This window comes from Siphateles boraxobius, unplaced genomic scaffold, assembly GCF_051911475.1.
Source record: "Siphateles boraxobius isolate OS27281-9 unplaced genomic scaffold, OSU_SipBor_1 32, whole genome shotgun sequence".
Classification (NCBI taxonomy): Eukaryota; Metazoa; Chordata; class Actinopteri; order Cypriniformes; family Leuciscidae; genus Siphateles; species Siphateles boraxobius.
Window position 1 is genome coordinate 6680001 of NW_027508942.1, and position 15000 is coordinate 6695000.

General features: G+C 45.9%; 1 protein-coding gene across 3 annotated transcripts in view; it reads right to left on the minus strand.

The window, feature by feature from the left end:
• The window catches only part of LOC143700902 (leucine-rich repeat-containing protein 49-like), a 51212-nt gene that overhangs the window by 24104 nt on the left and 12108 nt on the right, over positions 1-15000 (minus strand). For all 3 annotated transcript variants that reach the window (XR_013189669.1, XR_013189668.1, XM_077194660.1), the window contains exons 7-9: positions 10944-11010; positions 8080-8223; positions 332-393 (exon numbers count right to left, since the gene is read on the minus strand). Coding sequence is in view for 1 of the 3 variants with exons in the window: in XM_077194660.1 (XP_077050775.1) it covers positions 332-393; positions 8080-8223; positions 10944-11010 (273 nt within the window). In the remaining 2 variants the exon portion in view is untranslated. The remainder of the gene's footprint in view (positions 1-331; positions 394-8079; positions 8224-10943; positions 11011-15000) is intronic.

A 15000-nucleotide genomic window follows, 5' to 3' on the forward strand; every position in this document is an offset into this window, starting at 1 on the left:
ACACACACACACTCACACGCAGGGCTCTAGATGTAGCAGTATGACACAGCAGTAATGAGGAAGAACACGCCGTAACGCTCGTTCCGTCACACCGCATCAACATCATACATGCGGCCACACCCTTAGCAACCGCACAACTCCATGACAACACATAAAAAACTAATTACTGGACCATGTTCCCATGGTTACAGAATCAGAAACACTGGATGACAGTATAAACGCTTCCGCCCGTGTGTTTGTGTGTGTGTGTGTGTGTGTGTGTGTGCTGCAGTACGAAGGCACGACATGTCCTCAGACAGGCCGGAGTTAAACACGCTAATGCTAATCTTACCTGCTGATGCTGTTAGCGCTGAGAAACAGACGCTGCAGACGAGGAAGATGCTGCACATCCGTCTAACAGAGAGAGAGAGAGAGAGAGAGAGAGAGAGTGAGAGAGAGATAGAGAGAGGTGATGCAGCATCCCTCAGTCACTGGCCCACTGATCCATCACACACACACACACACCGCTGCGGCGGAACACTGACGGGAGGGGCAGCGGAAGAGCAGGACGACTGCGGGGGAGGGGAGTGTGTGTGTGTGTGTGTGTGTGTGTGTGTGTGTGTAGAGAGAGAGATGCTCAAATTCAGCACCCCCCCCCCCCCTCCACACACACACACAGGAAGTGATCGACAGCAAAAACATTCAGTCATTGTTTTCAGCTGGAGGCTTTTCAAACAAAATCAATTTGTGGTTGCTAGGGTGTGGAGAATGGTTGCTAAGATGTTTTTAAGTGGTTGCTGAAAAGCTAATAATTAATTATGTCCCAAAAATGAAAAATGTAAATAAATGATTTTAAAATGAAACCCGTACTGAAATAAACTGAATCAAAAAATGTAAAAGTAGAAAAAAAATATTTAGCAAATTTTTTTTTTATTTAGCTACATGTCGTAGAGACAGAGCGACACGCGTCATCATCTGAGGCCACACCCACCGGGGTGGGGGGGGACAACCCAACCGCCTCCATTGACTCTGTATTGTGTGAAGCCTCCTCGTCATTTATGACTTATAACAAAAATTAAAACAATGTCTAAACGTGGATGTGAGCTTTAACCGGCATCAGAGATCCGTGAATATGTCAGCTGATGCGCAACTCCACCAATCACAGACAGAAGATCGTCATCAATCACAGACACCCTAGCAACCACCAACAATACCCTAGCAACTGTGGTTGTTACAAAAGTAGATAAGTAATTGTAAATAAATAAGTAGATAAATAGTAGTAAATAAATATATGATATGTAAGATGTGACGACAAGAGAATGTATTTCTAATACACGTTTTTTTTGTGATTATTTCTTTCACGATTAATGTTCCCTGCTCAATCGTTCGATTATTTGATTGCTTTTACCTTTTGGGAGTGTTCGCCTGCTTGAGGGAGGGGGTTCACGCGCGCTGCTCAAACAATACAGACTCTGATAAGTGAAGCAGCAGCAGCTCCGTGTCCTGTATTAATTTATACATATATCTCCCATCATCAGGCGGTGAGGGTACTACATTTTGGAGGCACCGCTGGGATGAAATGCAGTGAAGGTAGGCGTCCATAGATGATGGTCTACCTCCAGTGTCATTCATTCTGACTTGCGGCTAAGGAGAACAGAGTGAGAACGGCTGGCGTCCACGTTGAGTTCGGAAGAATAGTGCGTGCTATCTGAGGTTGATCGTCGATACCCGGAACATTGCCATATTCCGACCAGCTAATACTGCTTTTCTACATCACACACTGCACACACCCACAGCCCAAGTGAACCATGGATCAGTTAGAGGACTTAAGACTTGAAGTGATAGGAGTATTGTATTCACTATCAAGAGAAAACCTTGTGAAATTGAGTGAACATGTTATCGACAAAAGCCGCTCATTTGTCATTTCTGCACTAGTGAGACATCTTGAAAGGCAGGGGTTAGATGAACTGGAAGATAATGGCATGTCAGAACTGTTGTGAGTAAGAGACAAAATTTGTGAACTTCAACAGGGGAGTGAAAATACCTCAGAGCAACAGACAGCACAGGCGGTTCAGAGAGTGACTGTAGACTCAGTAGTGCAGGTCACAGAGCAAGAAAAGCTACAAAAAGAAATTGATACGTTGCAGTTAGCTCTGCAAAAACTAATTGAACAAAAACATAACAACGTTACAAGCACACAGCAGAATGTTAGTGCCCCACACCAAACAAACCCACAGCAAAGCTTAGACACACAAACTACCAACCTAAATTGTCACTCAGCGTCAGTTATGTCAACATGGAGCAGGGAGTTCAAAATATCTGGCCAGATACGTGAACCTGGGCAAAAAGACAAACTCTCCTTCTCAAGTCTAGCTCACCAAATTGAACATGGACGGAGCAGAGGTTTCTCTGAGCTTGAAATTGTTGATGCTGTAATCCGAGCAATTGCACCAGGCATGCAGCTTCGTAGCTACTTAGAGGGAAAGACAAACCTTACACTGCCCACATTAAGACGGATTCTCAGGGCTCATTTCCGAGAAAAGGGTGCCACTGAGCTGTATAAACAACTTACCTCAGAGGTACAGAGCAGCAGAGAGACCCCGCAGAGCTTCCTTGTCCGCTGTCTGGATTTAAGACAAAAGATTCTGTTTGCATCACAGGAGGCCGAATCAAGTTTGAAGTATGACCCAAAGCTAGTCCAAAGCATGTTTCTCCATACTATCCTGACGGGACTACAGAATGACAGCATTAGAGGTGATCTGCGACCCTATTTGACACAAACTGATGTAAGTGACAAACTACTCTTTGATAAAGTTAATCTGGCGTGCGCCCACGAAGCTCAGTGCCAAAGTAAAAAGAAATTCATCCAGCCATGCGCCACTAAAGTACACACAGTTCAATCCAGTGATACCACCATGGAGAAAAAGGGAAAAACACCACCTCAGCACAATCCAGAGAAGACCGAACTTCAGATCTTAAGTGAGCTGAGGGAAATGCGTTCAGGTATGGCCCTGTTGAAAGACCTCAGTGCAGAGGTGTCTCAAATTAAAGAGTCAATCAAGCAACCTCAAGTCATGTCTACTCAGTGCCCTCCTTTAACTAGTCCGTCCCCACCACAGACTCAATACCCACCTCAATATTACTGGCAGCCTTACGACCAGAGGAGAGAGACAGTTCCATGACCACAGTAGCTCCCAGCACAACGCTATCACCCTCCTGCGACTTGAGTAAGGAAATGCTTTGCATGTCAACAAAGTGGATTGGATGTCTACTGTAGTCACTGTTACAAGTGTGGTGGTAGCGACCATTTCTCAGCTGGCTGTCGAGCACGGATGCCCATGACACACAGAGATGGTTCTTTAAACGAGGATAGGTCACGACCGCGGGACAGGCAGTGACCAGTGCGATGGAAGAGTCCCGTCAAAGCTGTTCATTTGGTGGCACCATCCACCCTGACCTCATATTGAGACACTGTGAGACTGGTAAACAAACATTGTACCGCTCTAAAGCATGTCAATCTAATCACGGGACAGAAGATAAGAAACGACGCAATCAGTCCTCCAATGTCATTATAAATTCTGCCTTGCCAAAAAGGAAATCGAAAGAGAAAATGTCTATGGGTACTGCTTTTGTAGGGAAGCAATGTCTTGTACAGTGTTACATCCAAGGCCAGCTTGTTGATGTATTGTGGGATACAGGATCTCAAGTGTGTATAGTGGATGAACAGTGGAAAAACAAACACTTGCCAAATATCAGACTGAGAAATGTTGCAGAGGCAATTGATGCGCCTGAAGGACTTTGCCTTGTGGCTGCAAACGGGCAGGACATACCTTATGCAGGGTGGATGGAAGTGACTTTTGGGTTGGCATCAAATGAAGTGAAAACAAAAGAACTGGTCATACCTGTGTTGGTAATGAAGGGCAGAGAGCTTCGTCATCCTATCATTGGATACAACGTGATTGAGCAAATAGTGAATAACAAGGAATTAACTCAGCCAATCACCAATGAATCGGTGGAGAGAGAAAAAGTTCAAGCTTTCATTGAGCAAGTTCATGCAGAAACGTCATGTGAATATTTAATCAAAACAAAAAAAGAAAATGTTCATGTGCCCAAACACACATCAGTACAAATTGAAAGCAGAGTGCAGTCACACCGACCAAAAGTAAATACATTGCTAATTTTTGAGCCTGACGTTAACCCACAGTGGGTGGAGGGGTTGGAGTTCTGTGAGACGATTGTAACCCTGCGACAACATAGATCTCCCCACATAATTGTCACTGTACAGAACACTACGGATCATGACCTACTGTTAGCAGGCAAAATGGTCATAGGCACAGTGCAACCTGTACAGGCAGTGTATCCAACTGCTACTTGTGAGGGACCTGACTTAACTTCTGTGAGGATCAATCAAATAACAGATGAAACCGGACATACCTCTGCTCTGACATCGCATGGGAACCACCGCTGGACTTTCATGGCCAAAGAGAGTAGACCCATGACAGCTTTTGTAACGCCATGGGGGTTGTATGAATGGATTCGTATCCCTTTTGGTCTGATGAACGCTCCCGTGGCTTTCCAACGCTGCATGGAAGAGTGCCTGAAAGATCTCAGAGACGATTGCTGTGTCCCCTACCTTGATGACATGCTAGTGTTCAGCAAATCCTTTGAAGACCATGTCGATGATGTGAAAAGAGTCCTGCAGCATTTAAGGCGATATGGGATCAAACTCAAGCCTAGTAAATGTGAGGTGTTCAAGCGGGAAGTTTTTTACCTGGGGAGGATTGTGTCCGCGGAAGGAAGTAAAATTGACCCTGCTGACACCGAGGCTGTGAGAGCCCTGAGAGAGAAAAGACCCAGCACGGTGGGACAGTTAAGAGCCGTACTTGGCCTCTTAAGTTACTATAGGCAATACATCAAAGATTTCTCCAAGATCGCTGGGCCGCTCTATGACTTACTGAAAGGAGAAGTGGAGACAAAAAACAAAAAGAAAGGAGTGCCTTCCCAGAAGCCCATTTTATGGACAGAAAAACATCAGCAGAGATTGGAGACACTAATAGACTGCTTGGCGGAACCTCCGGTCCTTGGATTTCCTGATTTCTCGCAGCCGTTTATACTCCATACGGATGCTTCAAACCAGGGACTTGGTGCTGTTCTGTACCAAAGGCAATAGGGGAAACTTAGAGTCATTGCTTATGGATCCCGTACACTGACAGCCTCTGAAAGAAATTATCATCTTCACTCAGGGAAATTGGAGTTTTTAGCCTTGAAGTGGTCCATCACAGAGAAGTTCCGTGATTATCTGTACTACGCACCTACCTTCACAGTATACAGCGACAACAATCCGCTTACTTATGTACTGACCAGTGCCAAGCTCAATGTGACTGGATCCAGGTGGGTTGCGGAGCTCGCGGATTTCCATTTCACCAGAAATTAACGCCCTGGCAAAGAAAACATTGATGCAGACAGCTTATCCAGGATGCCCCTGGAAGTTGGAGCAATCTACAGGAACTCTCATCCGATTGCATCGAAGCACCCATACAGGCTGTAGAAGTTCAAGATCTTGCCAATGTTCGTGGACAGCCATGAGTTCGCTTTATGACCCGACGGAGTGTGCGGAGTCAGGCCAGTCTTTTTCCACCGATGAGTTACGACAAGCGCAGAGAAGTGATATCCACATTGGACCTGTAGTACAATGTAAGAGGGCTGGCGAAAAACCCTCCAGACACTTATTAAGGACATTCAGTGCACAGGGTAGAAGTTTGCTGCGACAATGGGACAAACTGTGCATTGGAGAGGATAGAATATTCCGCCGGAAGACAGCTACCCGATCTCAGCTTGTGCTGCCTGAAATATTTAACAACGTGTTCTGCAGGAGTTACATAGTAAAATGGGTCATCAAGGAGTGGAGAGGACGACGTCATTGATCGGAGACAGATTCTTCTGGCCCAAAATGCAGGGTGAAATTGAACATTTCGTGACCAAGAGTTGTAAGTGTCTGAAACAAAAGAAACCAAGTAGAGAAACCAGAGCACCACTAATGAATATTGTCACCACTCACCCATTTGAACTCGTCTCCATTGACTTTCTGCACCTGGACAGGAGTACAGGTGGATATGAATATATCCTGGTGATAGTTGATCACTTCACAAGGTTTGCACAGGTTTACGCCACCACATCAAAATCTGCAAAATCTGTCGCGGATCGAATATTAAATGTCTATGCACTGAAATTTGGATTTCCCCAAAGGATTCACCATGACCAGGGAGCAGAATTCGAGAATCAGTTGCTTTATCAGTTAAAAAAGAATTGTGGAATTGCAGGAACGCAAACAACCCCTTTCCACCCGCAAGGGAACGGACAGGTTGAACGTTTCACCCGCAAGGGAACGGACAGGTTGAACGTTTCACCCGCAAGGGAACGGACAGGTTGAGCTCAGTGCTGCACTCAGGAGATCGTGTTCTGGTGCGAAATCTCACACCCAGAGGAGGTACAGGAAAGTTTCGCAATCACTGGGAAGATGATATACACACAGTTATTCGTCGAATGGGAGAAGAAAGCCCTGTTTATGAAGTCAAGCCGGAACGAGGAAAGGGAAGATTGAGGGTTCTACAACGAAATCTCTTGTTACCGTGTGATTACCTGCCAATGGAAATGGAGCTCAGAACACAGCCAAAAACAAAGAAAAAAGTGGATAAACCTACCTCTGTAGAAAGGGATGATTCTAGCTCAGAGGAAGACGATGAAGGATGTAGTCAGTGGTACTTACCAGCGGTCCAGTCTCAGCAACCTGTGGAAGGAAACAGTGAGTTAGAAAGCAGAAACTTACCAGTTATCTGGCCCTGTGAACCTGAAAAGGAAAGGGAAGAAATCGGTCAAGAGGTAGCGAAGGATCATGAAACAGAAGTTCGTATGGAAAATGAGGAGATACCTCAACAGAAAGTTGATGTGATGGAGGAGGAACAACCTGGAGGAAAATCTGACCATACAGCAGATGGACATCTAGCCCTGTGGGAAAGTAACAGTGAAGAAGAACAGGAGTGTAGATTGCCTAAGAGAGAGAGGAGACCACCAAAGACATTCACCTATGATTACCTGGGTACCCCTGCATGCTATAATGTAGAGCAGATGAACACAATAGCGTTTCAACCCACGCCATATGAAATGCACAGCATGACTCCATGGACTTACCCAGCATCACAGTACCAGCCAGTATACTTTTACACGTACAAAGACTTATATGCACACTGAAAAGAATGGATTAGAAAAAAAAAGCAGTATTAGGAGGACAAGAGACTATGGAGTTCCCTACACTTACCTTTATTGATGAACTGAACATACAGTTAACTCGCAGTGCATAAATAAATTAGAACATTTGCATATAAAACAGCACCACCTAAAGAAAGAGAGTGAAAACAAAGTAATGTCGGGGCGACATGTATTTTCGAGGGGGAGAGTGTGGTGGTTACAAAAGTAGATAAGTAATTGTAAATAAATAAGTAGATAAATAGTAGTAAATAAATATATGATATGTAAGATGTGACGACAAGAGAATGTATTTCTAATACATGTTTTTTTTGTGATTATTTCTTTCACGATTAATGTTCCCTGCTCAATCGTTCGATTATTTGATTGCTTTTACCTTTTGGGAGTGTTCGCCTGCTTGAGGGAGGGGGTTCACGCGCGCTGCTCAAACAATACAGACTCTGATAAGTGAAGCAGCAGCAGCTCCGTGTCCTGTATTAATTTATACATATATCTCCCCTCATCAGGCGGTGAGGGTACTACACAACCATATATCAAAGTGCAAAACAACACTGAGAATGCTGTAGCAAATGCATTGCAACACCCTCGGACAGTCGTTGGAGATCATCAGCTATTTGTGTAGTTTCTATAAATAACTTTATTGAATTCATTCTGAGATTATAAGTTTTAATATTTCAATAATTTAACATCACATTCACGTGTTTCACGGTTCTCTGATGGTCACGTAGGTGAACGGTTTACATATTTAATCAGTTTAAGTACAGTAAGTGTTGATGTTTTTTTATTTTTAAATTGTTTATTTATTTTGAATGTGTATGATCTACGTATGAAACTCACCAGGTGTGAGATGCGGTTGTGTCGCAGGTTGAGTTCGGTCAGACTCTTCAAGCCCTGCAGATTCTGCACTCGAGTGATGCGGTTCCCCGACAGATCCAGCAAACCAAGCTTTGACAAACCACACACGTTTTCAATCTGAGAGATCTGAGGAAGGACAGATTTTTCAGAGTTGCACAATTAATTTTTTCATGAAACAAAATTTTTCAAAAAATGTTTTTATTTTATATAAAACTCAAACTTCTATAACTTTTTTCTGTTTCACTTTCTTAATTTATTTCACTTCTACTAAAATCTGCCAAATGTCTTCTTTAAAGCCTGTAAACAAAAATACAAAGAAACCAGTGACAGAGTTTGAAAGGTTTGTGTAGAGGTTACAGTGAAATAAAACACATAGTTTAAAAAAGAAACTTTGGTTGTTCTTTAAAAGCAACGAGGCGCTGAATGTCCAACAGCTCACACAAACAACCAAACTAGCACTTAACGTGATTAAAATAGACTGAGGCAGGAAATAATTGGCAGACTGATGCTGATCCACCTCAAAACCCCTGGATCTCCTGATGTGTTATTCACACACAGCAGTGAGGGGGCGGAGCTTCTGATGATGAAACCACTAATCAACCAATCAGCATCCGCCTCCACTATCACAGAGCAAATCATCCAGCATTTGGATGACAAAGTTACAAAAGTCACAAAATAAATGATTGAGAGTAATTTTAGGATATCATTCTGTTACTCGTGTGGATAATGCACACTTTCATCAGCATGGATGGTTAGCAGTTAGCATTCCTGAAACTAAAAATGGTACATAAAATAATGAATTATTAATTAGGCCCCAGTGTACATTAACTCATATTTGTCTCGGGTTAATGTAAGACATGGACACTATACTAGACAAAGTATTATGGATAAATCTATGTAAGTGTAAGACACTGTATGGTAAGAGACGGTGCGCAGGAGTGGAGTAAGTTTCCATTGGACATCGAGGTTTTAATGGATAATGTTGGTTTAGTTTAAGAGTGAACAGATTGTTTTTGGATAATATGGCTTAATAGATATGGATATATGTGCATTTTTTTTTGTCATGAAAATGTCTAGTTAAATAATCAAGGATGTAAGACTGGAGAAACTGGGAGAACTGAAAGAGAGGGATACTCTCTGAGAAAACAAAGGAAATTAACATTTAAACTCTTGCTATATTACCTGTACGAGACATGATCACACTTGAGTTTATCACCTCACAATTTACACATCATTCCCTTCACACATCCCTGAATTTACCCGAAAATCTATGTGGTTTAATATGAACAATTATCATACAGTGTTATACATGTTTGGTATCATTTGAAACGTCTCAGTGCGACTGGTCTAAAGATCTCATTCCCACAGAAGTAACCCAGAAATGTAATGTTTACATTTTACAAACCATGTTTACATTTGTCGCCTTTTTCGCCTTTCTTCGCCATTGGCTTTTGGTTTGCTTAGTTTGGGGACATTATCCAGCATTAATGGCCAGGAAAGACTCTGAGAGCGGCTCATTCGAGGAGTTTCTGGGTGTTTCTCGTGATTGTGGCGTTTCTTTGAGGTTTAGAATCCAGTATTCCTGTAATTATTTAGTCTTTGAGTTTAATAAAGAACTCTGTCTCGTATTCTGTCCAAACACACCGCATCATCCACGTCAGGTGACTGTAAATGCGCAAAAACTGTTTCCATTGCAGTTTTGCGGAAAAAAAAAATGTGTTTTTCGAACTGCCTGAAAAACCACCAATTTGCGATAAATGGGAGTTTTTGCGAAATTAGGCGCGTTTCCATTACAGATTTGCGCAAAACATTTGCATTTTTTTCTGAATGTCGACAAAAAACTATTGCGAAATGACGCCGTATCAGTTTCCATTAAATGTTATGCGACTAAAACGTCATTTTTTCCTCTCGCGATAATCATTCCAAAAACCATGGCGACAGATTATTTTTTTATGTTGGTAGGTTTATGTATATATCAGCCACTGCACTGCCCATTATTATTAACCGAAGGAGATGGGCAGGAAAGACTCTTATACTGAGAGCTGCTCATACAAGGAGTTTCTGGGTGTTTCTCGTGATTGTGACGTTTCTTTGAGGTTTAGAATCCAGTATTCCTGTACTTCTTTTGTCTTTTATGAGTTTAATAAAGAACTCTGTCTCGTCTTCTGTCCAAACACACCGGGTCATCTACGTCAGGTGACTGTTAATGCTCAAAAACTGTTTCCATTGCAATTTTGTGAAATATATTTTTTTCGAATTGCATGAAAAACCACCTCATGCGAGGGTAAAACTTTTTTGCGATAAATGGGAGTTTTTGCGAAAATGACGTGTTTCTATTGGGCGTATATTCAATTCGTCATTTCAATTTGTGCAATTTGAAGGGTAATGGAAACGCGGCTAGAGACGCGCAGAGATTCACCCGTTCTATCGGAAACCTCCATTGGGCCGCTTGAGACAGGCTTACAATGGAAATAAGTTCATGCAACTAAAGTTTATTGTGTTATCCTTGACAAAGATGTGTTGCTACTTTAATTGCTACTGTATTGCTACTCAACTCAACAGAACGACGAGAAGGTTTCAAATCAGCAGAAACTGAGAGCCTTTAATAGACATATGTTTATTTACATATTACATATTTTTCATTTCATATTACATGAATTGTGACCGCATTTTATTTTATGACGTGATGCATTGATGTCAACATGCATTTACAAAATAAATGCTGACTTTAATGTTTAATGTAGGAAAAAGTTGATTTGACATATTTAATGGGATATTTAATGCCTCAAGACACTAGGCAGAAGCTCTCATAAAAATATAATCATATACAATATCTGAATCTGTACCTGATTATTGTGTAAGTCCAGAACGTCAAGTTTCGTGAGGCCGTCCAGATCACAGATCCTCTGGATTCTAGAATACACATTCAGCATTTATCAAAGATTGAGGTTTCATAAACACAGAAAACACAGGAGAAAAGTCGTTGTGTTTGTGTGTAACTCTACTGGAAACGTCTCGGTTACGAATGTAACCCTCGTTCCCTGAGTAGGGAACGGAGACGTTACGTCGGATGACGACGAATGGGGTTTCGCTTAGAACACCTATCGACTTCGAGTATTACAAAACGAGCCAATGGCAAAGAAATGCCATGGGTCTGCAGAATTTGCCTAGCGTAACTCCGCCCCACCTCGTGGGTATAAAAGGAGGAAGCCGGCAACATGCAGATATGTTTCTTCGCTGAGGAGCCAAGACTGAGCTCAGGCGATCCCTGCGGTACAGCGGAAAGTGGCAGGCAGACGTAACGTCTCTGTTCCCTACTCAGGGAACGAGGGTTACATACGTAACCGAGGCATTCCCTTTCGTTGTCGGCTGTCTTCCAGTGCCCTGCGTAAATCTGAGATCCTTGTCGTGAGACTGGCACAGACGAAGGACTCCTATTTAGCACAGGAATACCAAGGTATACTGGGGAGCATATCCCATAGCTTAGAGGAAATATGCAATTATTGCCAACCCAGAGGGGAGGGGGACTTAGAGAATACACATATGACCCAGAGGGATGCATATGGAGAACACTGGGGTGTCCAGCTGCAGGTGGAATATTTCAACCCCAGGGGTGGCAAGGTGGCTTGCCAAGGGAAAGACACATGCTCAGAGAGGCTTACAGTGGAAATACACATGTGGGGGTCGCTCAGAGGAGGGACCATGCACACGGGAGGCACCTAGCCGACGCGCAGGCAATAGACACTGGCGCCGACGTCAGGAGTGCTGGAGGAGCTCAGGGCTTTCGGGGAAGCTCACCTGAGGAGAAATCGCACGTATCAAGTCCGTGGAGTGGAATGGCGAGCAAGCGAAGACACCTGAGCGGGTACAGTACTAGCTGGTTGAAGCGAGTACATGAGAGGACACTGGCTCCACTCGGAGATTGAAGAATCTGGCGAATGTGTTAGGTGTCGCCCAGCCTGCAGCTCTGCAGATGTCTGTTAGCGAGGCGCCATGCGCTAGAGCCCAAGAGGACGCTACAGTCCGGCTGGAGTGGGCAGTCACACCAAGGGGGCATGGTCGACCTTGCTGCTGGTATGCCAAAGCAATGGCGTCCACTATCCAGTGAGACAACCTTTGCTTGGAGAGAGCCTTTCCCTTCAGCTTCCCACAATAACAGACAAAGAGCTGGTCTGAGGTCCTGAAATACTGCTTTCTGTCTACATAGGCACGGAGAGCGCGTACTGGACAGAGCAGTGCCAAGGCTGGGTCTGCCTCCTCCTGGGGCAGTGCTTGCAGGTTCACAAACTGGTCCCGGAAGGGAGTGGTAGGAACCTTGGGCACATATCCAGGCCGGGGTCTCAGGATCACGTGAGAGTAAGCCGGCCCGAATTCCAGGCACGCTTCGTCAACAGAGAATGCGTGCAGGTCCCCTACCCTCTTGATGGAGGCCAGTGCAACCAGGAGCGCTGTCTTCATAGACAGGAATTTAAGCTCGACTGATTGCAGGGGCTCAAATGGAGCACTCTTCAGGGCAGTTAGAACCACTGAGAGGTCCCAAGAGGGAACGACAGGAGGGCGAGGCGGATTTAGTCTCCTCGCTCCTCTCAGGAACCCGATGGCCAGGTCTTGCTTCCCCACCGACTTACCTTTGATGAGGTCATGGTGTGCGGCAATGGCGGCAACATAGACCTTCAGGGTGGAGGGAGACAGCCTTCGCTCCAACCCCTGTTGAAGGAAGTAAAGCACAACGCTGATCGAGCATCTCCGGGGGTCTCCTCAGTGAGAAGAGCACCAGCTGACGAGAGGTTCCACTTCAACGCATAGACATGTCTCGTGGACGACGCCCTAGCGGAAGTGATGGTAGCCACCACCGCTGGTGGTAGGGTACTCAAACCTGCCTTGTCCCATCCAGGAGCCACACGTGGAGGTTCCAGAGATCGGGACGAGGGTGCCATAGGGTGCCCCGTCCCTGAGAAAGAAGGTTCTTCCTCAGAGGGATCGGCCAGGGAGGTGCTGTCGCGAGGAGTACTAGTTCGGAGAACCAGGTCCGGGCGGGCCAGTACGGCGCGACCAGAATGACCTGCTCTATCAGACAGATCTATCTGTGCGTCCCCGAACTGGTCCCAAATCAGCTGAACCGACTGGGGATGGAGTCGCCATTCTCCAGGGAGGGGCTGAAGCCGTGAGAGCTCGTCGGCTGCACAGTTCAGGACTCCGGGAATGAAAATGGCTCGAAGCGACCTCAGATGCTTCTGACTCCATAAGAGGAGGTGGCGGGCGAGTTGCGACATACGGCGCGAGCGTAGACCACCTTGACGGTTGATGTACGCTACTGTGGCGGTATTGTCTGATCGGACTAGTACGTATTGACCCCTGAGCAACGCCCAGAAGTGGTGCAGGGCAAGGCGTACTGCCAGCAACTCGAGGCAATAGACATGCCATACTACTCAATACTACACGCGAGAATCACTGAGCTTCAGTAGCAACCTTGCTCAACACCTAAGTGTGAAGAAATTCACTGAACTTCAGGAGCATTTCTGCTCAACACCTGGGTGTGATAAATCTCACTGAATTTTTCAGGAGCATTTCTGCTCAACATGAGAGTGTGACAGCATGTCCATTGCGCATGGCGCCCCAGCCCGTGGAGGCATCTGTTGAGACAACAACATGCCGGGAAGCTCGTTCCAGGGGAACTCGGACCCGTAGAAAACTGAGGTTCGACCACGGGGTGAGTACTGACGACAGGTCGGATGCCATATGCCCCAGGAGCCTCTGAAAAAACTTCAGTGGAACCGCACTCTTGCGCTTGATAGTCTCAGGCAAGTCAGCAATGGCTGAGTTGAGAAGGCGACAAGTCCATACCGAGAAAAGAGCTCCTCTGCACCGGGCAAAGTTTACTCCTTTCCCAGTTGACCCGTAGGCCCAGACAAGCTAGGTGGCGGAGCACTGGGTCCCTGTATTCGCAAACCTGGTCTCAGGAGTGAGCTTAAGACAGCCAGTCACCGAGATAGTTCAGGATGCGAACCCCGTGTTCCCATGGAGGAACAAGGGCTGCCTCAACAACCTTGTGAAGGCGCGAGGTGACAGGGCTAGCCCGAATGGGAGAACAGCGTACTGATATGTGCGCGCCCTGACAGCAAACCGTAGGTATGGTCTGAGTCGAAGGAGAACGGAGACATAAAAGTAGGCGTCCTTCAGGCCGATCGCTGCAAACCAATCCTGTGGCCGCACACATCCAGAAATGCGTTTGGCCAGGAGCATCTTGAACGGCAGCCTGTGAAGGGAGCGGTTCAGATGCGTAGGTCCAGGATTGGCCGTAACCCACCAGACTTCTCCGGGACAATGAGGTAGGGGCTGAAAACCGGACCTCATTTCGGCTGGAGGGACAGTCTCAATCGCACCCTTCGCCAGTAGGGTAGCAACCTCCGCTCTCATGATAGGGGCATAGCTATCGACCAAAGAGGAGCGGACTCCCCTGAAGCGGGGAGGAGACCATGCGAACTGAATAGCAACCTGAGCCAATGGTTCGCGCGACCCAGCGTAACAAATAGGGAAGCTCTAGGCAGGCTCCCAACTGTGCCAGCGGCGTCAAGAACCACAGACGTCCCTCCGGTGGTGCAGCGAAGCGGAATGACCGGCCCAGACGTGGACGGCATAGCGTCCCGGTGTAGGGGCAAGGTCAAAACCGCACCCTGACAGAGGAGGCCAGGGAAGGACCAGCGATCCAAGGGGGCCTGCTCTGTCAGGGGTCTTGCGACAGAGTGGGACAGGGGCGAAGCGGTCCGTGGACGGCACGCCGTGTCAACCGCCTCTGGGACAGAGGGGGACGAGGAGAGCACGGCTTGTGGGCGGCGCTCTGTGTCGTCCGAGAACTCTGTATGCTCAGAGACGAGAGAGTCAGCTCTTTCTGAATAAGGATTC